This window comes from Tripterygium wilfordii, chromosome 10, assembly GCF_013401445.1.
Source record: "Tripterygium wilfordii isolate XIE 37 chromosome 10, ASM1340144v1, whole genome shotgun sequence".
NCBI lineage: Eukaryota > Viridiplantae > Streptophyta > Magnoliopsida > Celastrales > Celastraceae > Tripterygium > Tripterygium wilfordii.
In genome coordinates, this window is record NC_052241.1 from 1502877 (window position 1) to 1527567 (window position 24691).

At 37.3% G+C, this 24691-nt stretch overlaps 4 protein-coding genes and 1 pseudogene across 5 annotated transcripts; 3 read left to right on the top strand and 2 right to left on the bottom strand.

Annotated features, from left to right (window-relative positions):
• Nucleotides 1–93: 93 nt before the first annotated feature.
• LOC120007096 (NADH dehydrogenase [ubiquinone] 1 alpha subcomplex subunit 2-like) lies at nucleotides 94–2704 on the top strand. Its single transcript, XM_038857276.1, has 3 exons — nucleotides 94–261; nucleotides 1070–1176; nucleotides 2329–2704. Exons 1-3 carry the CDS (start codon nucleotides 176–178, stop codon nucleotides 2430–2432), a joined length of 297 nt encoding a protein of 98 aa, XP_038713204.1. The 5' UTR covers nucleotides 94–175; the 3' UTR covers nucleotides 2433–2704.
• Nucleotides 2705–4771: 2067 nt separating this feature from the next.
• LOC120007200 lies at nucleotides 4772–6536 on the top strand. The gene is made up of 2 exons (XM_038857402.1): nucleotides 4772–6016; nucleotides 6355–6536. Exons 1-2 carry the CDS (start codon nucleotides 4870–4872, stop codon nucleotides 6396–6398), a joined length of 1191 nt encoding a protein of 396 aa, XP_038713330.1. The 5' UTR covers nucleotides 4772–4869; the 3' UTR covers nucleotides 6399–6536.
• Nucleotides 6537–13693: 7157 nt separating this feature from the next.
• On the top strand, nucleotides 13694–18237 carry LOC120006939 (heparan-alpha-glucosaminide N-acetyltransferase). Of its 2 annotated transcripts, none has more exons than XM_038857064.1 (13): nucleotides 13694–14267; nucleotides 14799–14936; nucleotides 15114–15195; nucleotides 15377–15453; nucleotides 16165–16271; nucleotides 16406–16523; nucleotides 16629–16745; nucleotides 16827–16918; nucleotides 17148–17214; nucleotides 17309–17387; nucleotides 17471–17562; nucleotides 17681–17824; nucleotides 17938–18237. In XM_038857064.1, exons 1-13 carry the CDS (start codon nucleotides 13932–13934, stop codon nucleotides 17962–17964), a joined length of 1476 nt encoding a protein of 491 aa, XP_038712992.1. In that variant the 5' UTR covers nucleotides 13694–13931; the 3' UTR covers nucleotides 17965–18237. The 2 variants fall into 2 exon arrangements, with proteins under 2 accessions (XP_038712992.1, XP_038712993.1); XM_038857065.1 differs by having other exon boundaries at nucleotides 13694–14246.
• A 283-nt stretch (nucleotides 18238–18520) lies between these two features.
• On the bottom strand, nucleotides 18521–19959 carry LOC120008017 (annotated as a pseudogene).
• An 889-nt stretch (nucleotides 19960–20848) lies between these two features.
• Nucleotides 20849–23530, bottom strand: LOC120006940 (UPF0481 protein At3g47200-like). The gene is made up of 2 exons (XM_038857066.1): nucleotides 21911–23530; nucleotides 20849–21829 (listed from the first exon to the last, which is right to left on the bottom strand). The coding sequence occupies exons 1-2, from the start codon at nucleotides 22481–22483 to the stop codon at nucleotides 21023–21025; spliced, it is 1380 nt and encodes a 459-aa protein (XP_038712994.1). The 5' UTR covers nucleotides 22484–23530; the 3' UTR covers nucleotides 20849–21022.
• Between the last annotated feature and the right edge of the window lie 1161 nt (nucleotides 23531–24691).

Genomic DNA, 24691 nt, shown 5'->3' on the forward strand with positions numbered 1-24691 from the left:
AAAAAGAAACCAGTAAGTGAGCCTTGGGCCCCCATTGTAACTGATGTTTCCAGCTTAGGAAAAAGGCCCATTACGTGGCTCAAGACTTCGGAGAGATCAGAGATAGGGAAATTTGTTCGCAGGAGAGAGTGTAGGAAACCTTCGGTCTGAAAAATCGATTGAAGCTTCAGCGGAGATGGCATGGAGAGCTCAACTATCTCGGAGTATGAAGGAGCTTCGGATCCTTTTCTGCCCGTCTTCCCCTGAAAGTTCCCTCACTAGGTATTCTTCTTCGCGTGTATTGTTATTGAAGCAGCCAAGGCCTTGAAAATGCTGTCAGGTTATAATTGTCGGTCTGGTTCCTAGCGATTCGTTGTATTTATTGGAAAAATTTCAATCTTAGATTCTTAGTACGATGATAATTTATTTTTTTGGTGGATTTAATATCTGGGCTTATCCGTATTGTGAATCAAAATGGGGGTGGGTCGGGATGTCTGGTGCCAGTTTGATTTGTCAAGACTCACCTGTTTTTCTCGTATTTCGACTGCTCAAACACAGATTTTTGTGCTTTAAGAAGACCCTAGATTTATTTTCCTGCAACATATTATTACGCAGTGCTTAAAAGTCAAGTTATTGATCACAGTTTACGTCCAATTGATTGAATATAGAGTCTACTTGTAGATAAGTTAATGGGTTGGATTGTTAGGCTAAAAGACACCATTGATCATACCTTTGTAGAACCTCCTATGCATTCAAATCAGTGGCAATAATCCCGTGAGATTGCCTTAGTCTTGCTCCTTCTGCAACCTGATTGTGAATGAATGGGATTAGCTAAGCGTGCATGAAAATTTAAGTATGCTAAGTGCCTTGGGCTTGTGTGTTTTTCATCTCACCATTCATGCCAAGTTGATATAGCATGTTTTGGGAATTATCATGTGCATGCCTGTTAATGTCAATTTTATTTCCTGCCCGAGAAGCTCTCAAAGAGATTTACAAAGAAGAAAAAGAAAAAAATTTAGTTCCTTGGTGGGACTTGATGTTATGATGTATGCTTAAAAACATTTTCTTGTGCTATCTGTTGGCTTGACAGGGAGTTCATAGAAAAGAATTACAAGGAACTAAAGGCTTTAAACCCCAAACTTCCAATTTTGATCCGTGAGTGCACAGGGATTGAGCCACAATTGTGGGCTAGATATGGTATCATCTCTCTACTTCTTCTATTGTTATCCATCTGTTTTGTGTTCATTTCATCAGTTTTTCTGTTGTTGCAATAACATGTTCCTGTTTCTTTAAAGTTTTACTGACGAACATATGCATTCATGGGATAATTACATGCTTTAATACTTTTTTTTTTCGGTTTTAGGGAGGAAAATGCAATATGAAGGGTCACTTGTGCTTTAGCAAAATGAGCACTTTTTGTTTCACTGTAGAAATTCTTTTTTTTTCCTGAATAAATCATCCTAGGAGTTATTAACAAGTGATGAAGCTTGTTCTGATACTCTATTTTCTTATCTTCAGACTCTTCCTATAGAAATGCATTGTCGCCAGATTTATGAGCATTTTCCTTATATTCGAATTGCTTCCCCAGCTATTTTTTAATCATTATTCCAATAGTGGTTTCAAGCTCAACGTGGTGATTGGTGACTGTTTATCAATTTTGTAAGGGCCTTGATTGAGATTTTCATCTGTATGTCCATCTGACTAAATGGGTAGGAAAGAACAGAATGATATGTAATGATACATAATGGAGCATGCAAATAGAAGTGTTAGACATCATATATGGTTCATTGGAATTTGGAGCCCAGTGATTAAAGATGTGTGGGTTTTGATGGTGATTATGTGAAGTGTTTTGGGCATATGTGCAGGTTGTGTTGTTGGATTCCTCTTGGTTTAAAATGTGTGATAGTTGGGTTATATCTTTTATCTTTATTCTTTTTAAGCATTTTTGAAAAAAATTTCTCCTATGGATAAGATGCTTCCACTGTGCTAAGTACGAACTATAAGTTTTTTTGCATCAAACTTCAGTTGACAATGCTAATAGAAATTAATTTTGTTGTTTTGCCTGCTGGGTTTTGAATTGTGTACACAAGTACTTCTTAATGGGTCAGTTTCTTCATGGCTGTATGCTGTTTTGTGGCTCAATTAACGCAGTTAGGTGTTTTTTCCCTTGCTGCGCTGGATTGCTTTTGAGGAGCAGCACATTCCCCAGTTCAGATTTTTTTGATAGGCGCCCAGTTTACTTTTGTAGTTCTCTTCTTTGTTTATTTATTATATTTAATTAGCACTTCAGCCTTGTGGTCTTCCCTTGGATGTTATACGGACATCTCATTGATTTAATGTTTACCACAGATATGGGTGTGGAGAGGGGCATTAATCTGAAAGGTAAGGTAGAGCCACAGATCGAGAAGGCCGTGGAAGAGCTTGTGAAGATTGGAGGAGCACTTAAAAGATAATGCTCCTATGAACCATTAGCAATAAAACAAACTGATAAGCATGGGAAGATCTCCCAATTATTGTTTGCTTTTGTTTAATCTCTTGATTTCAATGTGAATGTTTCTGAGAATCATCACTTTTGTTTGGGAGTTGCTTACTCTGTATCCTTTATTTGCTGTTTGCTCAGATAACATAACTGAGTGTCATCCTTCTCTTTTCTATCAGTTTTTCTGACTTCAACTTTGAACGTGTTCTATGGGACTTATTGGATAGTTCAGAAGTCTTCATATAATTGGGAGTTGCTGGTGTAAAGTTCAGAAGTCTTCATAGTTGGGAATTATGTTTAGTTGCTCATATGGAGGTTTTTTCATCAAAAGTGTATCTAATACAGTGTGAGTTCAGGTTTTGGTGTGATGGGGGTGAATGCTGGCATATGATCAAACCATGATGAAAGTACATGCCTTGCCTCCTGTGCGGTTTAGACTTCCCAACCAAAAACACATGTAGTCCCTTTATTCCTGAGAGGGAAAAAGAAGAAGCAAAAATGAATGATAAGGGCATGCATGGAAGATTCATATTCAAAGGTTTTATCAGTTATTTTAAGCAAGGAACATTTGATCTGCCTTGTATATCTAATACAGTGTGAGTTCAGGTTTTGGTGTGATGGAGGTGAATGCTGGCATATGATCAAACCGTGATGAAAGTACATGCCTTGCCTCCTTGTGCAGTTTAGACTTCCCAACCAAAAACACATGTGGTCCCTTTATTCCTTAGAGAAAAGAAGCAGATGATATGGGTCTGGAAGATTCATATTCCATGGTTTTATCAATTACTTTAAGCAAGAACTTTTGATCTGCCTTGGCCATTAATCTTACTCTTTTGAGTTCACTGTAATGTTTAACCAAAGCCATGAAGGAATATATTATACTCTTTGACAGTCTATTAGTCAATAAATAAACAGTAGTGTTAGGTAGTCCATGGAAGGTCAAGTATTACATATTCAGAATCAACGTATGAAGCTCTTTTTAACCATATTCATTGTCTATGAGTTTGCCGGGTAAATCTTAATTCTATTGTTTTTTTAAATTAAATTTTCAAAAATAATGAATTCTAAGATTGTGTTTTAAAAAACAATAGAATTTATATTTATTCGTTGGGCTCTCATGGGCTATTTGTCATTTTCGATCAATAAATCACTGGCACAATAGTTAGATTTCCTTATTTACAAACCAAAGAATTGAAAGTACATAAACTTGGATACTTATTTCAACCAGGGCAATTGCAAAGCGACTTGATCATCTGCAATGGCAGGAACAAATTGGGCTGAACAAGTTAACATCAAACTCAACAAAATGGAGGCTGATGATAATTCACAGGAGATGGAGGACTGGGAGAAGCAATCAATCTACAAACTAACTCCCAGCATCACAGACCTAAACACGAAAGCCTACACCCCTCAGACAGTCTCTTTCGGTCCTTACCATCACGGAAAAGCTCATCTGCTGCTAATGGGGGAGCACAAGGAACGAGCGCTGCTTCATTTTCTAAAGAGATCAAAGAAACCTCTGCAAGTGTTGATTGATTCCTTGGCAGAAGTGGTGAAGGATTTAAAATCCTCATATGCTATGCTTCCAACAGAGTGGCAACAAGACGACAACAAATTCATACAGCTGATGATCCTTGATGGCTGTTTCATGCTCCAAATCTTGCATATGTATGAAAAGAAAGAGGAAGGCTTTGCTTACAGCAGTAGCGACCCAATCTTCAGCAGGCATGGGCAGCTTTATATGATCCCGCATATGAGGCGTGATATGTTGATGGTCGAAAATCAGTTGCCAATGCTGGTTCTTGAAAGGCTCTTAGCTTGTGAGACTGAACAAAAGGTCAATTCTAATCTACTCAATGAGTTAAGTTATTAATAGTTTGATTTACGATTACTAATAATGGAGATGTTATACTTTGACGCAGGATGATCATGAGTATCTCAACAAGCTCATACTAAAATTATGCTCTCCCTATATAGTTGTGCCGCCATCCCTGGGCAAATGCCTTCATGTTCTGGATGTATATAGGAAGAGTCTACTTCTGGGACCACAATATCAGGGAGATGATACAGGAAGCATCTTTGATGATGTTTACATCCCATTATTCCCATCTGCAACTGTTATCAGCCCAAACGTTGTCGTATAAGAGATAGTACACATTGACACACTTCTTGAGTTTTCTAACAACATCTATCTCGAGAGTTCTAGTGCTTTCCAGCCTTTATCTTGTATTTATTTTATTCTTTATTTAAGCATTGTACATATAAATACTCTTTTTGGGTTGTAAACAGAAAGAATTAAGATAGAGAAAAATATCACTTTCACTTTCCCCTTCGTTCTCTGTTTATCTTGTCAATCTATATTCTGTGTTTCTTTTCATGGTATCGGAGCTAGGTTGTGTTTTACTGTCAAGATGTCTTCAACTTCAGGTTCAACTGAGGCTTCATTGGTTGCTACAAGCGCAACATCCGTCAATCCATATGATGATCCGTTTCATCTTTCAACAAGTGATTATGCTACCAGTCAACTAATCTCTTTGAATCTCACTAATGAAAATTATCACATATGGAGTAGTACAATACTAACAGCATTGGAAGGAAGAAACAAGCAAGGACTAGTTGATGACACTATCAAAGCCCCAGATGTTTCAGATTCAAAGTATGCCTCTTGGAGAAGATGTAACAGTGTTGTTATTACCTGGCTACGAAATTGCATGGATTCAAAGATTGCAGCTAGTCTATCTAAGGTTGCCACTGCACGAGATTTGTGGGTTGAGCTGGAGCACAGGTACTCACCCTCTAATGCACCCCGAATTTATGAATTAAAAAAGGAAATTGCATCAATTTCTCAGGGCATTCTCTCAGTAACTGATTATTATACAAGAATTAAAGCATTTTGGGATGAGTTGTACCATTATCGTCCTCTCCCAACTGTTAGTACTGAAGCTATGGAAATCCTATTAAGTTATCAGCATCAAGATTGTGTGATGCAATTTCTTATGGGATTGAATGATACGTATGCGCATGTGCGAAGTCAAATCCTCTTGATGGATCCATTGCCTCCTATAAACAAGGTTTATTCTCTGGTTCTCCAAGAAGAAAGACAGCGTGCTATAACCTCTGCAGTACCAACCTTTTCTGAACCATCTGCAATGGCAGTAAAAACTCAATCTTTTGCTGAACAAAGAAAATTCAACAGAGCCACTAACAATACTAAGGAAGGGTTGTTTTGCACTCATTGTAAACGACAAGGGCACGTTGTTGACCGCTGCTATAAACTTCATGGTTTTCCTTCGAATCTTCAAAGAAGGCAAAAGGGTTTTTCAAATCCCAACTTGGCACAAAATGCTCGGTCTTCAATCAATGAAGTTGAAGCTGGAATAACTCAGTCTGCTAATTCTGTTTCCAGCCTCCAACTTACTCCAGAACAATGTCAGCAATTAATGGCATTTTTGCAGCTGCAAAGTCACTCTGGAAACTCTTCTGTTTCAGGAAATCAAACAGGTAGTGATGCTCAGAATCCTCCAAATCAAAATATGTCATCAGTTTCAGCCATGGCAGGTATGACTAGCACTTTATATCCTTTAATATCTTCCGCTCTTCATTCCATTTCTATTGGTAATGTCTCTTGGATCATTGATAGTGGAGCAACAGACCATGTTGTTTGTTCCACAACCCTTTTATCTGAAAGCAAAAGTCTTACAAATTCTTTTGTGAGGCTACCCAATGGTGAGAAACATGCCATAACACATATAGGCAGCTTGCGCCTTTCAGATACTCTTATTCTCAATGATGTTATTTGTGTTCCCTCATTTAAAATCAACTTGATTTCTGTCAGTAAGCTAACTTCACAACATAATCGTGTGTTAGTGTTTGATTCCAATGGTTGCTGGCTGCAGGACCCAGTCACCTTGAAGATGACTGGAATGGGAACTATGCATAATTGGCTGTATTTTTTGAACAAATCAGTGCTTGGTCCTCAAGAACATTGGTCTTTTGCTTCCTTGGTTGACAAATCTGAATTTTGGCACCAAAGATTAGGACATCCATCTCCTTCTGTTGTGTCTCTTTTGCCCGAAGGTCTATCAAAACTTTGTTCTTCTTATGTGTCATGCAAAACATGTCCAGTAGCAAAACAAAGGAGGAGTCCTTTTAAACTTAGTCAATCAAGAACTTCTAGTTTATTTGAACTTGTACACATGGACATTTGGGGACCAAATGCAACTGTTTCTATTGACAATTACAGATATTTTCTTACAATAGTGGATGATTATAGCAGAGCTACTTGGGTTTACTTGCTAAAATCAAAAGGTGAAGCTCGATCTTTTATTCAAGCTTTTTGCAACTATGTTGAAACTCAATTTAATACGAAAGTTAAAATTATAAGGTCAGATAACGGGGCTGAATTTCTAATGCCACAATTCTATTCAAGTAAAGGAATTGTGCATCAACGGTCTTGCGTTGCTACACCCCAACAAAATGGGGTTGTAGAACGAAAGCACCAATATATTCTTAATGTCGCAAGAGCCCTAAGATTCCAAGCAAATCTACCTGAGAGTTTTTGGAGTTTTTGTGTGCTAACAGCAGTACATTTGATCAATAGACTTCCTACTCGCGTCTTAGATAAAAAGAGTCCCTTTGAAATTCTTTTTAATGCTAAACCTAATTATGATCATCTCAGAGTTTTTGGGTGTTTATGTTTTGCATCTACACAAAAACATCAAAGAAATAAATTTGATCCTCGGGCAAAAGCATGTCTCTTTCTAGGATATCCCTTTGGGATCAAAGGCTATAGGTTGTTTGACTTGGAGACACATCTTATATTTATTTCAAGAGATGTAAATTTCTGTGAAGATACCTTTCCTTTCAAGACATCAATTACTTGTGATTCACTCTCAGAAAGTCAAAATCCAATCATTCAGAGGTCTCAACCTTCTGTTCAACTTGATCAAGAAGACTTTCACTCCTCTCCAACCAATATTCCTCTAGATGCATTGCAAGATCATTCAGGTTCTATTGATAATGAATCTCCTCTGACTGATGTTCCAGCTCTTAGGCGCTCCAGTAGAGCAAAGAAACCTCCTTCCTATCTTGAAGACTATGAATGCGACAATTTATCCCATGATTCCCATTCCTGCTCATCTCAAGAGGACAAGGGTTCCTTCTGTCATTATCCAATCAGTAAGTACATCAACTACACAAAATTTTCTTCTGCTCATAAACATTTTCTTTTTTCCATAACTGCACATCATGAACCTGCTAGCTTTCCTGAAGCAGTAAAGTGTCTAGAGTGGCGCAAGGCTATGGATGAGGAGATTAAGGCTTTGGAAGAAAATCAAACTTGGAAATTGGTTCATCTACCACCAGGAAAAAGGGCAATTGGTTCAAAGTGGGTATATAAAATAAAATATCATGCAGATGGATCTATTGAGCGTTATAAGGCGCGATTGGTGGCACAAGGATTCAATCAAAAGGAAGGATTTGATTATAATGAAACTTTTTCTCCAGTAGTCAAGATTGTTACTGTCAGAATTTTCTTGGCTATAGCATGTGCTTTCAAATGGGAGGTGCACCAACTAGATGTGCACAATGCATTTCTTCATGGTGACTTATATGAAGAAGTATATATGCATCCTCCTCCTGGATATTATCAACAGTCCAATGGCTTGGTTTGCAAATTACAGAAGTCACTCTATGGCTTGAAGCAAGCTTCGCGCCAATGGAATGAAAAATTTGTCTCGGCTCTTATTGCTTTTGGTTTTAACCAATCTCGAAATGATTATTCATTGTTTACTTATAGTTCGGGATCAAAATTTATTGCCCTATTAATTTATGTGGACGACATGATTATTGGTGGGAATGATTCTAATATGATTGTTGCTGTGAAAAGGTACCTTCAGTCATGCTTCAAAATAAAGGACCTTGGGAGATTAAAATACTTCCTAGGCCTGGAAGTTCATTCATCTCAACAAGGTATGGCTATATCTCAGCGCAAATATACTTTAGATCTCTTGCATGAGACTGGATTGTTGGGTGCAAAACCTGCTAAAACCCCTATGGAGCAGAATGTTAAATATTCAGCTACTGGAGGAATTCCTTTGGCAAATCCAGGAATGTATCGTAGACTTCTCGGAAAGTTGATGTATCTTACAATCACAAGGCCTGATATAGCCTTTTCAGTACATGTTTTCAGCCAATTTATGCAATCTCCAACAGAGGATCACATGAAGGGTGTTCATAGAATCTTGCGATATCTCAAAGGAACACCTGGGAAGGGATTATTTTTTCCATCATCTACAAACTTTGATTTGCACGGTTATTGCGACTCTGATTGGGCTTCTTGTCCTGATACTAGGCGATCGGTTACGGGATATTGCATATTTCTTGGAAATGCCTTAATCTCATGGAAGTCAAAGAAACAAGTTACTGTTTCGCGATCATCAGCTGAAGCTGAATACCGGTCGATGGCAACAACATGTAGTGAAATGGTATGGATAGCATCACTCCTCTCAGAATTGCGAATTCCTTTTAGAACTCCAGCTTCTTTATTCTGTGATAACCAAGCTGCAATACATATTGGGACTAATCCAGTATTTCACGAGCGAACCAAGCATATAGAGTTGGACTGTCATTTTGTTAGAGAAAAGGTGAAGTCTGGATTTATTAAACTACAACATGTTCCTTCAGCTCATCAACTCAGTGATTTATTAACAAAGGCTCTTGGAGTTGCACAGTTCCATTCACTATTGGACAAGCTGAACGTGGTTGATCCCCACAGTCCAGCTTGCGGGGGGATGTTATCAGCCCAAACGTTGTCGTATAAGAGATAGTACACATTGACACACTTCTTGAGTTTTCTAACAACATCTATCTCGAGAGTTCTAGTGCTTTCCAGCCTTTATCTTGTATTTATTTTATTCTTTATTTAAGCATTGTACATATAAATACTCTTTTTGGGTTGTAAACAGAAAGAATTAAGATAGAGAAAAATATCACTTTCACTTTCCCCTTCGTTCTCTGTTTATCTTGTCAATCTATATTCTGTGTTTCTTTTCACAACAGAGCTTAATGAAGCCGGTATCCTGTTCAAGAAAAGTAAAACTGCAAGCCTTGAAGACATTAAGTTCAAAGACGGAAACCTTAAACTTCCTCCTATAGTTGTGGACGATGCCACTGAATGGATGTTCTTGAATCTGATAGCCTTTGAGCGGTACCATGTTGGGGCAGGCAACCAGGTCACATCCTATATCTTCTTCATGGATAGTATCATCAACAACGAAAAAGATGTGGCGCTCCTGGAATCAACTGGGATCATAGAGAATTGGATGGGAAGTGAACAAGCTGTTGCTGAACTGTTCAACTCAGTCGCTAAAGACGTAGCACTGGACCTAGATAGCAAGATATTTGAGATACAACACGATGTCCAAAAATACTACAATAAGCCTTGGAATTTGTGGAAAGCCAATCTCATTCAAACGTATTTCAGAAATCCTTGGGCTCTTATATCCCTTGTAGCTGCCATCTTCCTTTTTGTCATCACCACATTCCAGACTGTCTATACTGTATATCCTTATTACAAAAACAACTCTCATCGCCCTCCTCCAGCTGTTCCTCCTCCTCCATCTCCGGTTTCCAGAAGATACGGCTTCCATTGTCACCTATAGATAGCCAGAGTGGACCTTAAATGTGTCGCGTTATGTGTTCTTTCGGGATCATAGTACTTTGATTTCCTAAGATGAGTAGCAACCATTAATGTTAGAGCTTGCAAGACCCTTCCTGAGTCATGTTTGTTAGATGCATTGCTGCTGTAATGCATCAGTTATGTTTCTTTAGTTCATGTTAATATGTTAGTCTTGGTCAATTATTGTTACTGTTGAGCATTCACCAAGCTTAATTTATATTTTGTTTTCTCTATAATTCTTCTTCAATTTTCTGTAAGGTCACCAAGTGTTTAGGTTCTTTCCATTGATTTTATAAAGGGCAAAACCAACTGAGGAAGCCCATATTTTGACAACCATAAAGAATTTGCTAGCTGTTAATATTTAATAAGTTGTGTCTATATCATGACAACATGAAATGTAATAAAATGTGTGGTTTGCACGTTGCAGGTGTTTTATCAGCTGTCAGTAAGGCTGTAAAAATTTATTTAATAAGGATAGAACGGTATACCAATCGAATAACCGTCATTAACTGATTGATTGATCGATTAAAAAAAACCCTACTGAAACCAACCATTTACACCCCTACGCGTCAGCAGCTCCATCGACCTTAAGATCCTCTTATTTTTCTTTTTTAAAAAAAATTTGCAGGACCGTTGATGGCTCCCATCCATCAACCAATAATTTATTGTAGAATTCACCCCTGACAAGAAGAGTCTGATAGCAAAATGCCTTAGGACACTCTGGTTGACTGAATTAGATTCACAACTCTCTCTCATTTTGCCTTTTTAAAGTTTGTATCCCCCTTTCTTTCTTTCTCCAAAGGCAAGACCCGAGACTGGGAAAGAATGATGAGAATCAGAAGAAAAACCCCTGGTGTTAAATCCAGGCCCGCATATTTCCAAGCATTGCTCTGCATTAGTAATGAGTGAGTTGATGGAAATCTAGCTGGCCCATTACTCCATCATGGCGCATTTGTCAATTTTGTGGGCTTCATTATTAGCAGATCTGTAGATCTTTCTTAGCTTTCCAGCAATCCACCTCAAAAGGGGCCCACTACAAAACCTAAGCTTTGTTCGATACTTTTTGTAGTAACTTCGAATTATTCAACCCAACATGTCCACTGAACAGTTGAGTCAATTCTAAACTCGGGTCATCAACATAATCCGTTCAATGTTGGCGACAGATAAGACCGGGCAAAAACCCATGCAACATTGGAGACATGTAAGACCAAACGGAAACCCTTGCAAGGAGAACGGGACCAGAGCCCGCAAAAAGAATTAAGTCCACAAAGTATGTCAAAGATTTAGCCCATATATGAAAATAACATCGAAATTTCTAAACCTGAGAGTTGAACTTAGGACCTCTCACATTTACAGGTAGTTATCAAAACTTTATCATCTCAACCAAAACTTGTTCTTTGTTGAATGGTGACAAACCGGTGATCATCTGTCGTTGACTAACATTCCCTTGAAAACGTGTGTTTGGCCCCAACTCATCAATCCTTTCTGAAATTGAGGTGGAAGTCACGCATATATTCTCAACGTATACGGCAGTCATTGTAGCCAATCTATTTGACCCGTTCTCAACGTGTTTATGGTAAGCGAATCTCCACGTTTGCCACTTTATTTAAGTGGAGCAGCGGTACTGCCAACCAACCAACTGGGCTAGCTACTATCCGTTGGTTTAATGTGTGCTTGTCTGATTTCCATATCACCTTAACTACGAAGAACTGGATTCTCTCAATCCCTTTAAGTTAGAAGTCTCACATCCTTAAAGGATGCCAGAATATTTATCTTAATAAGGGCAAAGTTCACCCCTTATAATTAATCAGGCATTTTTTTAAGCCCAAGTGAGTCATGCTTTGGCCCTTAATAGCTGGGTTTGGTAAGAACAAAGTTGTGTGGATTCGATGTATTCAAGGGTAAGGGCGGAGTCACGTTTGGGCTTAGGTGGGCTGTAGCCTGGGTGAATTTTTTGGAAAATAATTAGTATTTATATATCTAACTTAATCCAACTCAATACCCAACAGAGAGCCCATACCATATAATTCACTTTTCGGTAACTCTTCGATGGCTGCTCCAGGCAAACGAAGTTCTCTTAGATGGATTTTGACGTGATGACGTCCAAGGCCTGATTGTTGGGACAATTTTTTGTGTATATGGTTGGTAGCCCAGGACGGAAAAAATTCCTGACTTCGTCCTTGTTCATGAGAATTAGACAACCCAAAGCGAACTTAAGCTTTGACCCATGGGTTTCAGCCCTTAGTAGGTGGGTTTGGGAAGAACAAAGTCGTGTGAATTCGATGTATTTAAGGGAACCAGACAACCTAAAACGAACAATATAATCGGATGTGGGGATGTGAAATTACAACACTTTCCATTCTTTTTTCTTACTTTTAAAGATTTACCAGTTCAGCTTTCCAAAAAGACCTCTCACATTCTTCACTCTCTCTCACCCTCCACCTGTTTCTTTATTTGCAGTCAGATATTCCAGCTTCACCCAGCAATATTATAACTGTCACTGCCAATCGCAACCAGCCAATCTTTTCAATTTATTAAAAAAATATCTTACCCGAATATTCTTTGATTTTTAAGAAAATATCTCCTAATAATAAGTGATAAGAGGGTCCATGCGTACGGAACTCTTGACAGTTGGTCATTCACTCAAGACTCGGATTTTTTCGTTTGAAAAAAATCTTCAACTTTGAAGAAGAGCGAGATATTTGCAAGGTTATTATTATCATTATCATTATCATTATTATAGAAATGTCCAACTAGGATAAAAAAAAAAAAAAAGAGATAATCATCGTACACATAATGAGACATTGTTTGGTTCGTAGAATCCAATTTTTCAAGAATATGATTTTTTATTTTACTAATAATTCTTATGTTTGGTTGATAAGATTCAAAGGAAATCTGGATTCCTTCCAAAAGGAATTCTCATTTCATTTCCTCATCCCAACAAAGAGGAATTATTCTTAAGTATTGAGAACCTTCACTTATTTTTGATTAAGTATCTATAATATCCTTTTAAAAAACATATAATTTAGACAATGTCCGACAATTATAATCAATAGATATTAGTAGAGGTGTATTATGTGGTTATGAAATTTGATTTACCTTATTTGTAATTTAGACAATATCCAAAAAATTATAATCAATAGATATTGGTAGTGGTGTATTATGTGGTTACGAAATTTGATTTACTTTATTTTATTTATTAGGTGTCATAACAATGATTTTTGAATTATCCGTGTATGTCATTTCTTATCGATTAAATCTGATCACATAAAAAAAAATCATTATCACTTACCAAAGAAAAAAAAAAAAAAGACGTTGTCACGAAGGTGAATGTACTATGAAAGTCTCATCCAAACATTGATAAGGAATGAAAATATTAGGAAAAGATATCTCCAAATCAAACAAATTCTTAAATTTTATTCTTATGCCAATAGTTTACACCCCATAAGAAAGGTAGTGGAATTAAAAAAGAAGAAGTTATCCTTATATGTTTTCCGTATTATATATATATATATATATGTGTGTGTGTGATATTTGTAACGAATAACGATCTTCCTCTCTCATTCTCGCACTATATATACACAATGCGCGAACCATACAAAAGCAATTGATACGAACAACAATAAGAGGAGAAGAGAGGAGAGGGTGAGAGGTTGGGATTCTTCTCATCTTTGAGGAGGATCGGTAGGAACTAGGATAGCATTCCTAAACCAAGAGAAGAAATTATTGTTTGAATTTTGAAAGAAAAATAAAAAGGAATTGAAAAAAAGAAAGAAAGATTTCTGGATTCTATTAATGGGTATGTATGAGCCTATTAAAGGAGGAGACGATGATTTTGATACTAGAAATAGCAGTTCGTCGATGATGATCGACAACAAAGATGTTGAATCGGCGATCCAGATCTCTCAATCTTCTTCTTCTTCTGTATCGAATACCAATGCTGCTGCTATTATTGTTAATCTGAACAAACAGAAACAGGTTCAAGAAAAAGATCCGTTGGTGCTTTCATCTTCCAACTCCAACAACCACCACCGTCACAATCAACAACAACCACCACAACGGCAGCCGCGGCTTGTTTCGCTCGACGTCTTCCGGGGTCTCACTGTTGCGGTAATGTCGTATTTGATTCAGGTTTCGTCTGTTTGTTCTTTGTTATTTTTCTTTAGTAAGTCAAAATAAGTCCAAAATTTGGGATTTTCATAACAACTTCTAGGGATTCTTGACCTTTCACTCATTTCCAAAATTTTAGAATAATAATTACTTTTGAATTAAATATAATATTATTGTTAATTGATAATTATTAGAGTTCATAATCCATATCTGTCATTTATCATCCGTACTTATCATTTCAAGTTTCTGTTTTTCTTGTTTGTTCTTATCTTCTCTCTCTTGAGAAATTTTTGCTCTTTCAGGAACAAACTCCCATTTTTTACTTTTTAGGAATCATAATTATTTTTTTAAAAAAATTGTAATTTTTTTAAAAAATAATGTAAAATTATTTGTTTTATATATTATTTTAAACCCATTTGAAAAAAAAAAAAAACTTTCCTCCATTTGTGATTATAATTCTGTTATATCCACATTGAATTTTGTTCTCTTTTTTTTGTGCTGTATGTTATAGTAAACTAATTTGCCTTCTGAATGTCTGGTTCTCAATGCTAGCTTATGATACTAGTAGATGATCTGGGAGGACTTGTGCCAGCTATTAATCATTCGCCATGGAATGGACTAACCCTTGCAGACTTTGTCATGCCATTTTTTCTATTTATTGTCGGTGTCGCTCTTGCACTTGCTTACAAGGTATAATTTCCTCAGAAAATGTGTTTTTTATGAACATGTTTGTTTCTTTTTTTCCCTAATAATCGTCTCTTCTTTTTATAGAACATAATAATTGATAAACATATTACACAATGCAGACATCTACTGCCATTGCGAGTTATAACTTCTCAAACTTAACTGAAATTTTGTTTCATGCAGAAATTGTCTTGCCGGATTAGTGCAACTAAGAAAGCAACATTGCAAGCTTTGAAGCTTCTTTTAGTAGGCCTTGTTCTTCAAGGTCCTGCACAGTAACTTTTAACTTTTATTCTAAAAATTAATTGAGAGTTTTTCTTCTCTCTTCAGCCGCAAGAGTACTTAGCTATCCTATATATTCATTACAAGCACACATGCGGAAAGTTCCTCTTATGATGCACGGTTGAGATGGTCTAAATGGATTGTTTGTAATGTGTCCTGTTCAGGAGGATTTTTTCATGGCATAAACAATCTAACTTATGGAGTTGATATTCAGCAAATGAGACTGATGGGGGTGTTGCAGGTATGATCAGGATTTCTCTTTTGCAATGTGTTTTTTTAATGATTATGCTCTGTAACATGATGAAACAGGTAATGTCGATTGTTTTAAAAATCGGATTTCGAATCGTGCCGATAGGTCATTGATAAATGGTTTAACCGGTTCAACAGGTTTAACAGGTTTAACAGGTTTAACAGGGCGGTCAATTTGATTTAATTAATTGAAATTTTGATAATTCATAATAAATTATAAAATAATTGTAAATTATTATAAAAATACTAGAAAAAATTACTATAAATTCAATCCATTTAAATAAAGTAATAAACACAATAATAACACTCTCAATCTCAAATTAAACACAATATTACCAAATTTAATATCAATTTAACAAATATTCTTATAAGAAAGTCCAACAAAATCATATAAATTATAAAAGTCCAAGTCCAACATAACCATTTATATCTCAATTAGATTCAACTTTTACTCTTAATTTTTTTTTTCACTTATTTATTTTCATATTTTGTTATTTTTTTATCAAAAAATTCGTAATTTTGAATTTTTTAAAACCGAACAATCGGCCGGTTGAACCGGCATTTGACCAAACCGATATTTTATTAAATCATACCGGTGACCTCATCGGTTTCCCGTTCAACTGGAATTTTAAAACACTGGTAATGCCATGAGATGATTTTTTGTTATTGCAACTTTAAACTGTATGTGCTTTTTTTCCCCCAGAGAATTGCAATAGCATATATAGTGGCGGCGTTATGTGAGATTTGGCTGAAGGGCGAGGATGACATTGGTACAAAATTGTTTGCGCTGACGAAGTACCGTTTTCATTGGTGGGTCTTTGTTTATGACTTCTTCTTCATACCTGCAGAACACTAGCAGCCTGCTCAGTTGTGTTTAAATTTTATTTGCTCATCATAGTTTATGCTGAATAAAATGGTTTGCCCTTTCCGTCCCCCTCTGCCAGGGTTGTGGTTTTGATGCTTTCCGTTATATATCTTTCATTGTTATACGGCTTGTATGTTCCTGATTGGGAATATCAGATTTCAGCTGAGACCTCATCTTCAGCACCGGAAATCTTCTCCGTAAGTTTCACTGTTTATTGAATTTTTGACAACTTAAATGATTTCTGAGTTGGATTTTATATTCGAATTCCCAACTACTTGCCTGATTTCCACTTTCATTTACAGGTGAAGTGCGGAACAAGGGGTAACACTGGACCAGCTTGTAATGCTGTTGGAATGATTGATCGTAAAGTATTGGGCATTCAACATCTATATTTGAAACCAGTCTACGCACGAACAAAGGTATTTTTGTTTTTCCTGCTGGTTTTCCATATTTCCTTTTGGCAATTCTACCGTCCTCCCCGTAATTTGTGTTCCTCACAGCAATGCAGCATTAATTCCCCTGATAATGGCCCTCTGCCTCCTGATGCTCCTTCATGGTGTCAAGCCCCTTTTGATCCCGAAGGACTCCTGAGGTTTGTGTAATATTGCTTTCCTTTTCTTCGCAAGGTCTTTTTTTCGAATATGTACGAGGAATTGTCTATAAATTCCCATGAATATAAAGAACGCTGCCATATTATAATCATGCAGGAAAATAAGATTAGTAAGATGAGAAGCTATTAAGAGTCCTTGTGTTTCAATTCCATTTGAAAATTATATTAATATATACATGTATATTGAACTTCACACATACTGTGGTTGTAGTTCAGTGATGGCCATTATCACTTGCTTCGTTGGTTTACACTATGGCCACATCATCGTCCATTTAAAGGTGACGAGATTTCCTCTTCACAGATCTTTTACTCTCTCTTTTTTCCATCTGAAGTTCGTCTTATGATAAACTCAATTCACCTTGGCTCTTGCAGGATCACTGGGATAGAATCGTCCACTGGACTATCATATCATCATGTCTTGTAGTCGTAGGCTTTGGTTTGAGCTTCTTTGGTAGGTACTTTCTTTTTTAGTATCACATTGGATTTCAGCAATAGTTTTTCTTTTCTGTAACTTAATCTGGTTACTTGTTGTAGGGATGCATATAAACAAGGCTCTTTACACATTCAGCTACATGTGTGTGACTGGCGGCGCTGCTGGCCTTCTTTTTACCGCAATTTATGTGATGGTTAGTATCTAACCGTCAAGAAATGACTTTTAACAGTTTGGCTCGTCTCTTTTACTGTCACATTATTGAGCATAAACTTATGAAAATTTTAACTAGTGTTCATGGGATTCCTCCACAGGTTGATGTGTGTGGATTTAGGCGTGTAAACATGGTGTTCGAGTGGATGGGAAAGCATGCTCTGATGATTTATGTCCTTGTAGCCTGCAATGTACTCCCTATAATGCTACATGGATTCTATTGGAAGCAGCCTCAGAACAACATTGTAGGCCTTTTCTCGCTCTTAAACTGCAAGAAATTCTTTTGCTCGATCTGTTGTTGTTGTTTCATTTCATCCAAGATATCGTGGCGAACTGACCAAATTGTTATCTCTTGCAGCTTAGCTTAATAGGAATTGGAAAATGAAATAATGGCAACAAATTGTGTGGCTACTTCTGGATTTGCATTCTCAACAGCAACAAGACCATATCACGCCGACCTTCTGGAAAGCCGATTTTTTTTCTCTGATTATTTTGGTCAGTGAATGAAAATGGAGCATAGGGTGTGTAAATTATCTCGGCATGCATTTGGAGTTTCTATCTTCTCAATGATGTAAACATTTAAATTTTCAATATCAGCGTATTATCTATCAGAGTTTGACCGACTAATTTTACAGTAAGGGAAATTGATTGCGACTCACTGCAGATAAAATACCAGCAACAATCATCCATTTTATTACATTTCATGTCCTCATGATATAGACAGAACTTATTATCTGCAAATTTTCTCTATGGTTGTAACTCATCTTAGGAAATCAAGGTATTATGATCCAATTAATAAAATGCGAAAAACATGTAATGCAACACATTTAAAGTGCACTCTGGCTGCCTATAGGTGACCACGGGAACCATTTCTTCTGGAAAGCGGAGGAGGAGGAGGAGGAGGAACAGCTGGAGGTGGGGGGGCAGAGTCATTTTTGTAATTAGGATATACAGTATAGACAGTCTGGATTGGCAAAAAGGACGACAGAAGCTGTAAGGGATATAGGAGCCCATGGATTTCTGAAATATGTGCGATTGAGATAGGCTTTCCGCTTATTCCAGGGCTTCTCGGAGTATATTTTGACATTGGCTAATACCTCATTTAGATTGCTATCTGGGTCCAGTGTTATGTTTTTAGCCAGTGATTTGAACAGTTGAGCAATAGCTTTCTCACTTCCGAAGGCATTCTCTATGATATCTCTTGATTCTAGGAGCACCACATCTTTTTCATTGTCGATGAGATTATCCATCAAGAATATATAGGATGTGATCTGGTTGCCTGCCCCAACGTGTTGCTGCTCAAAGGCTATCAGATTCAACAACATCATTTCAGTGTCGTCGTCCACGATGATAGGAGGGACTCTAAGGTTTCCACGTTTGAACGATATGTCTTCAAGGTTTGCATCTGTTTCTCTTCAACCCAACTCCAACTTCATTAAGCTCTGTCGCAGATGGGATACTAACAGCAAAGCGGTTTCTTTTTCTACCACCTCCCTCATATTTTTCTCCCCGAAGTAGATACTTCCTATATACATCTAGAACATGAAGGCATTTATCTAGGACTGGTATGCTCATTATATTCGGAGAGCATAAATTCAGTATGAGGTTGTTGAGCTTGTTGAGATGCTCATCATCCTGCGTCAAATTATGAAAATTACTCCATTATTAGTAATCGTAAAGCAAACGATTAATAACTCATCGAGTAGATTAGAAATTGACCTTTTGTTCAGTCTGGCAAGCCAAGTGAAAGAGCCTTTCAAGAACCAGCATTGGCAACTGATTTTCGAGCATCAACATATCACGCCTAATATGTGGGATCATATGAATAATCCAATGCCTGGTGAAGATTGGGTCGATGTAAGCATTGTCTTTCAGTGTCTGTTCATAACTATGCAGGATTTGGAGCATGAAACAGCCATCAAGGATCATCAGCTGTATGAATTTGTTGTCGTCTTCTTGCCACTCTGCTGGAAGGCTAGCATATGAGGATTTCTTCTGCCACAGATTCTAACAACAATTCTAGAGGTATATTTGATCTCTCTAGAAATTGAATCACCGCTCGTCCCTTGTGCTTCTCCATTGGCAGCAGATGAGGTTTTCCGTGATGGTAAGGACCAAAAGAGACTGCTTGAGGGATGTAGGCTTTCTGGTTTAAGTCTGTGATGCTGGTAGGTAGTTTGTAGATTGAGTGCCTCCCCCAGTCGGCCATCTCAATCTCATGTGATCTATTATCTTCCATCATTTGCTTGAGTTTGATGTTAGCTTGTTCAGCCCAATTTTCTCCTGCCATTGCAGATGATTGATCAAGGTCGCTTTGCAATTGCCCTGGTTGAAATAAGTATATATCCAAGTTTCTGTACTTTCAATTCTTTGCTTTGTAAATAAGGAAATCTAACTAACTATTGTGCCAGTGATTGATTCTAGCTAATAGACTATCAAAGAGTAGAATTAAATCCTTCATTGCTTTGGATAAAGATTATAGTAAACTCAAAACACTAAGATTGGCCAAGGCAGATCAAATGTTCCTTGCTTAAAGTAACTGATAAAACCTTAAAATATGAATCTTCCAGGCCCTTATCACTCATTTTTTGCTGCTTCTTTTTTTTTTCTTCCTCTCAGGAATAAAGGGATTATATGTCTTTTTTGGTTGGGAAGTCTAAACTGCACAAGGAGGCAAGGCATATACTTTCATCATGGTTTGATCATATGCCAACATTCACCTCCATCACACCAAAACCTGAACTCACTGTATTAATTATTGTTGGAATACATGTGTGCTTCATATGTGTGTGCATATGTCAAATGTGTTGTATTGTTTACATCTGTATGTACTGTGTTGAAAATGAAATAAAGGGATTACATGTTGTTATTTTAATGCAACTGGTTAGTAGTTGAGACTTGAGAGGATCTAAATCCCCTCAATCCCCTCAAGTCTCAGTATTTATAGAATTTCCGACAATTTAAAGGATTTCCAAGTTGGATTTTCTCGAAGCTAGTAAGGTCTCTCATTTGTAGGTTAAGTGGTGTATAGAGCAACAATGCTGTTATATTAGTCATAGTCAGCTACATGTGTGTGACTGGCGGTGCATGTGTAAATTTGTAGGTGAAACGCAGTCCATGATTAACTTGGCATGCATTTGTAGTTTCTATATTCTCCATGATGTAGTGCATTTAAATTTTCAATATCAGCGTATTATCTATCAGATCGATTGCAGGTGAACCGAGTAATTACAGTAAAGTAAATTGATTGCAACTCACTGCTGATAAAATACCTGCAACAACCACCCATTTTATTACATTTCATGTTCTCATGACATAGACAGAACTTATTATAAACAAATTTTCCCTATGGTTGCAACTCATCTTACGAAATCAAGGTATCATGACCCAGTAAAATGCAAAAAAACATGTAATGCAACACATTTAAAGTGCACTCTGGCTGCCTACATGTGATGATGGTAACCACTTCTTCTGGAAACCGGTTGTGGAGGAGGAGGAACAGCCGGAGGTGGAGGAGGAGGAACGGCTGGAGGTGGGGGAGGAGAGTCATTTTGGAAATAAGGATATACGGTATAGACAGTCTGGACTATGGTGAGGGCAAAAAGGATTACGGCAGCTAAAAGGGTTATAAGAGCCCAAGGATTTCTGAAATATGTGTGAATGAGATTGGCTTTCCACTCATTCCAGGGCTTATTGTAGTATTTTAGGACATTGTTCTGTACCAGACTTAGCTTGCTATCTGGGTCCAGTGTTGTGTCTTTAGAGAGTGAGTTGAACAGGTCAGCAACAGCTTTGTCACTTCCCAACGCATTCTGCAGGATCTGTCTTGATTCTAGGAGCGCCACATCTTTTCCGGTGTCGATGATATTATCCATGAAGAATATATAGGATGTGACCTGGTTGCCCGCCCCAACGTGGTACCGCTCAAAGGCTATCAGATTCAAGAACATCGATTCAGTGGCATCGTCAATGGTTATAGGAGGAAGTCTAAGGGTTCCGCGTTTGAACGAAATGTCTTCAAGGCTTGCAGTTTTACTTCTCCTGAACCGGATTCCAGCTTCATTAAGCTCTGTTGCAGATGGGATGATAACACCATCAATGCTTTCTGTACCACCTCCCTGATATTGTTCTCCGTGAAGTAGACTCTTTCTATATACATCCAGAACATGAAGGCATTTACCCAGGACTGGCGGCACCATTGTATTGGGCGAGCATAAGTTCAGTATGAGCTTGTTGAGATGCTCATCATCCTGCGTCAGATTAAGAAAAACTCCATTATTAGTCATTGAAAAGCAAATATTAATAACTCATTGAGTAGATTAGAAATTGACCTTTTGTTCAGTCTTGCAAGCTAAGAGCGTTTCAAGAACCAGCATTGGCAACTGATTTTCGATGATCAACATATCACGCCTCATATGCGGGATCATATGAAGCTTCCCATGCTTGCTGAAGATTGGGTCACTGTCAGCATAGTCTTCCAGTCTCTGCTCGTAGCTATGCAAGATTTCGAGCATGAAACAGCCATCAAGGATCATCAGCTGTATGAATTTGTTGTCATCTTCTTGCCACTTTGTTGGAAGCATAGCATATGAGGATTTCAAATCCTTCACCATGTCTGCCAAGGAATCAATCAACAATTGTGGATGTTTATTTGATCTCTTTAGAAAATGAAGCAGCGCTCGTTCCTTGTGCTCCTCCATTGGCAGCAGATGAGCTTTTCCGTGATGGTAAGGGCCGAAAGAGACTGCTTGAGGGATGTAGGCCTTCTTGTTTAGGTCTGTGATGCTGGTAGTAAGTTTATAGATTGACTGCTTCCTCCAGTCCTCCATCTCCTGGGAATTATTATCTACCTTCATTTTGTTGAGATTGATGTTAACTTGTTCAGCCCAATTTGCTCCTGCCATTGCAGATAATTGATCAAGGTCGCTTTGCAATTGCCCTGGTTGATATAAGTATCCAAGTTTCTGTATTTTCAATTCTTCTAATAGACCATCAAAGAGCAATATATTCCTTCAAAAGACAAGATTGCCCAAGGAAGCAGCTGTAAACAAACTTTTTTCTGCAAAAGTTGGTCTTCAAATGATCAAATGTTCCTTGCTTACACAAATATGAATCTTCCAGGCTGTTATCATTAATTTTTGCTTCTTTTTCTTTTTCTCTCAGGAATAAAGGGATTATATGTACTTTCATCATGGTTTGATCATATGCCAAGATTTCACCTCCATCACACCAAAACCTGAACTCACTGTGTATTAAATGTACTTTTGATGAAAACCCTCCATATGAGCATTGCATCTCCACAACCAAAGCAACTAAGGAACAACAGAATAAAGGATACCAAAAATAATTCCCAACTATGAAGACTTGTGAACTTTACATCAGAAACTCCCAATTCTGTCCAAGCAAGGTTGAAAATCATAGAACTCCACATTGGTAAAATGAGACAGTCTACACCAAGGTTCATTAGGAGGCGAATTCTCTCTACAATCACAATAAAATACAAACAGAGTAACATTCGATGGAATCGGATAATCTACGCCTAAAGCTAAATGAATAACACAATGTCATTTTCTCAACAAATGCCAGACCAGCATAAACCATCCAACATTGAACCCTAACAGCTTTGCCATTAGAAAAGCCTAGCCAAATTGGGATATAAGAACCTTCTCTTGAATACTAAAAAGGATCCAAACATACTTCATGACCCACCAACTCAAGCAATCAACCGAAATTGTAAATGAACAAAGACTGCTTCTTTGAAACTGGATTCACAGCTTTTGAATGCACAGAAAATCTGGTCCGACTCTGCTCTCTCACGATCTAACAGGCCTACAGGTTTCCGGTCATCAGCAGAAACTCAATTTAGTATCAGTACTAGTATTACGCAAAAATTGGGGCGAATCATGGGGAGAGGGTTTAGGGCAGAACGAGTTAGGGATTTGGGGAAGGAAATTGGGAATTATTGTAATGGGCTTGTGGGCTAGAAAGGTTGGACAGTCGGATTTTTATTGGGCTTTATTTGGGCTAGAATCAGTTAATTAATTGAAGCCGTTGGGTTTGGCAGCGGGAGAATTATCTGCTTTTCAGAAATAGGCCGGGTTTCAGAATTAGTAGGAACAATGGGCTTCGCAGTTGTTGAGTATGCAAAGGCCTTTACTCCTTTTGTATAGTTCGTGGGCTGAAGCTTCTCAATTGGGCATTTCAGCAAATTTTCTCTATGGTTGGATTTGTAGAGTTTAGAAGCTCCTGTGCTATTTAAGTGAAGCAACAATAACTCTAGCTAATGAACAGGGCAGATCATGAAGAGAAGAACCAGAAGAATTGCTACCATAAACTGATTCTATTTCACTATGGTTGAGATATGAGGATTGAAGTGAGTTGAAGTGGGTCCATTTTTTCCATGTCAGCCTGCCACCTAGACACTCGGATAACTGAGATGGTTTTAATTGGGACAAGTAGCATTTTTGTAAAGTATATATATATATATATATATATATATATATGCAATTTTAAACTATGTACAAGTAAAGGAAAAAGTTTTGGACATTATTTTTATTGATCAAATTGTCCTTTATCACTCCCATGCAACGTCTTTTCCCATTTGCACACGTATGACATATGCCAACATCATCATACTTTTTTTTTATTATTTTTTCCTAAACAAAATTTAAAATATTTTCTCTCTCAAATAAATGACGAATTTTGAAATAAATAAATAATTATATATTTGGAATCAGTCTAGAAAACGCTTTCAAACGAAATTCATTGTCAATATTTTGTGAACCAAAATATCACAGATAAATTTCAAAGAAATTGCATATTTGAAGCCTAAACGATGGAATCCGGTCAAAACCAACGGGAGCAGTGGCAAAGCCTCTAGTTTTAAAGTGCGCATTGTTTGAAATCAACCATGCGATTTTCAATTTAATCCGACTCCTTTGATAATTTATCTATGAAAATTTACATGTACTAATTTATTTGTTTATCTGGTATATGTTTGTCTTTTTATTTGTTTCTATTATGAAAATATTTTTTTTATAGATACATATCTATTAACAACACATGGAAAGCTCTTTCATACAAGATTCATGTCGATATATGAATATGTATGT

Coding starts and splice junctions, on each gene's coding strand:
- LOC120006939 (XM_038857064.1), top strand. CDS start 13,932: ATGGGTATGTATGAGCCTATTAAAGGAGGAGACGATGATTTTGATACT. Junction 15,196..15,376: donor AGTAGGCCTTGTTCTTCAAG/GTCCTGCACAGT, acceptor TGTCCTGTTCAG/GAGGATTTTTTCATGGCATA. Junction 16,272..16,405: donor ACGAAGTACCGTTTTCATTG/GTGGGTCTTTGT, acceptor CCCCTCTGCCAG/GGTTGTGGTTTTGATGCTTT.
- LOC120007096 (XM_038857276.1), top strand. CDS start 176: ATGGCATGGAGAGCTCAACTATCTCGGAGTATGAAGGAGCTTCGGATC. Junction 262..1,069: donor CCTGAAAGTTCCCTCACTAG/GTATTCTTCTTC, acceptor TTGGCTTGACAG/GGAGTTCATAGAAAAGAATT. Junction 1,177..2,328: donor ACAATTGTGGGCTAGATATG/GTATCATCTCTC, acceptor TGTTTACCACAG/ATATGGGTGTGGAGAGGGGC.
- LOC120007200 (XM_038857402.1), top strand. CDS start 4,870: ATGTCTTCAACTTCAGGTTCAACTGAGGCTTCATTGGTTGCTACAAGC. Junction 6,017..6,354: donor ATCAGTTTCAGCCATGGCAG/GTATGACTAGCA, acceptor TGCTGGCTGCAG/GACCCAGTCACCTTGAAGAT.
- LOC120006940 (XM_038857066.1), bottom strand. CDS start 22,483: ATGGCAGGAGCAAATTGGGCTGAACAAGTTAACATCAATCTCAACAAA. Junction 21,830..21,910: donor CTTGCAAGACTGAACAAAAG/GTCAATTTCTAA, acceptor AATCTGACGCAG/GATGATGAGCATCTCAACAA.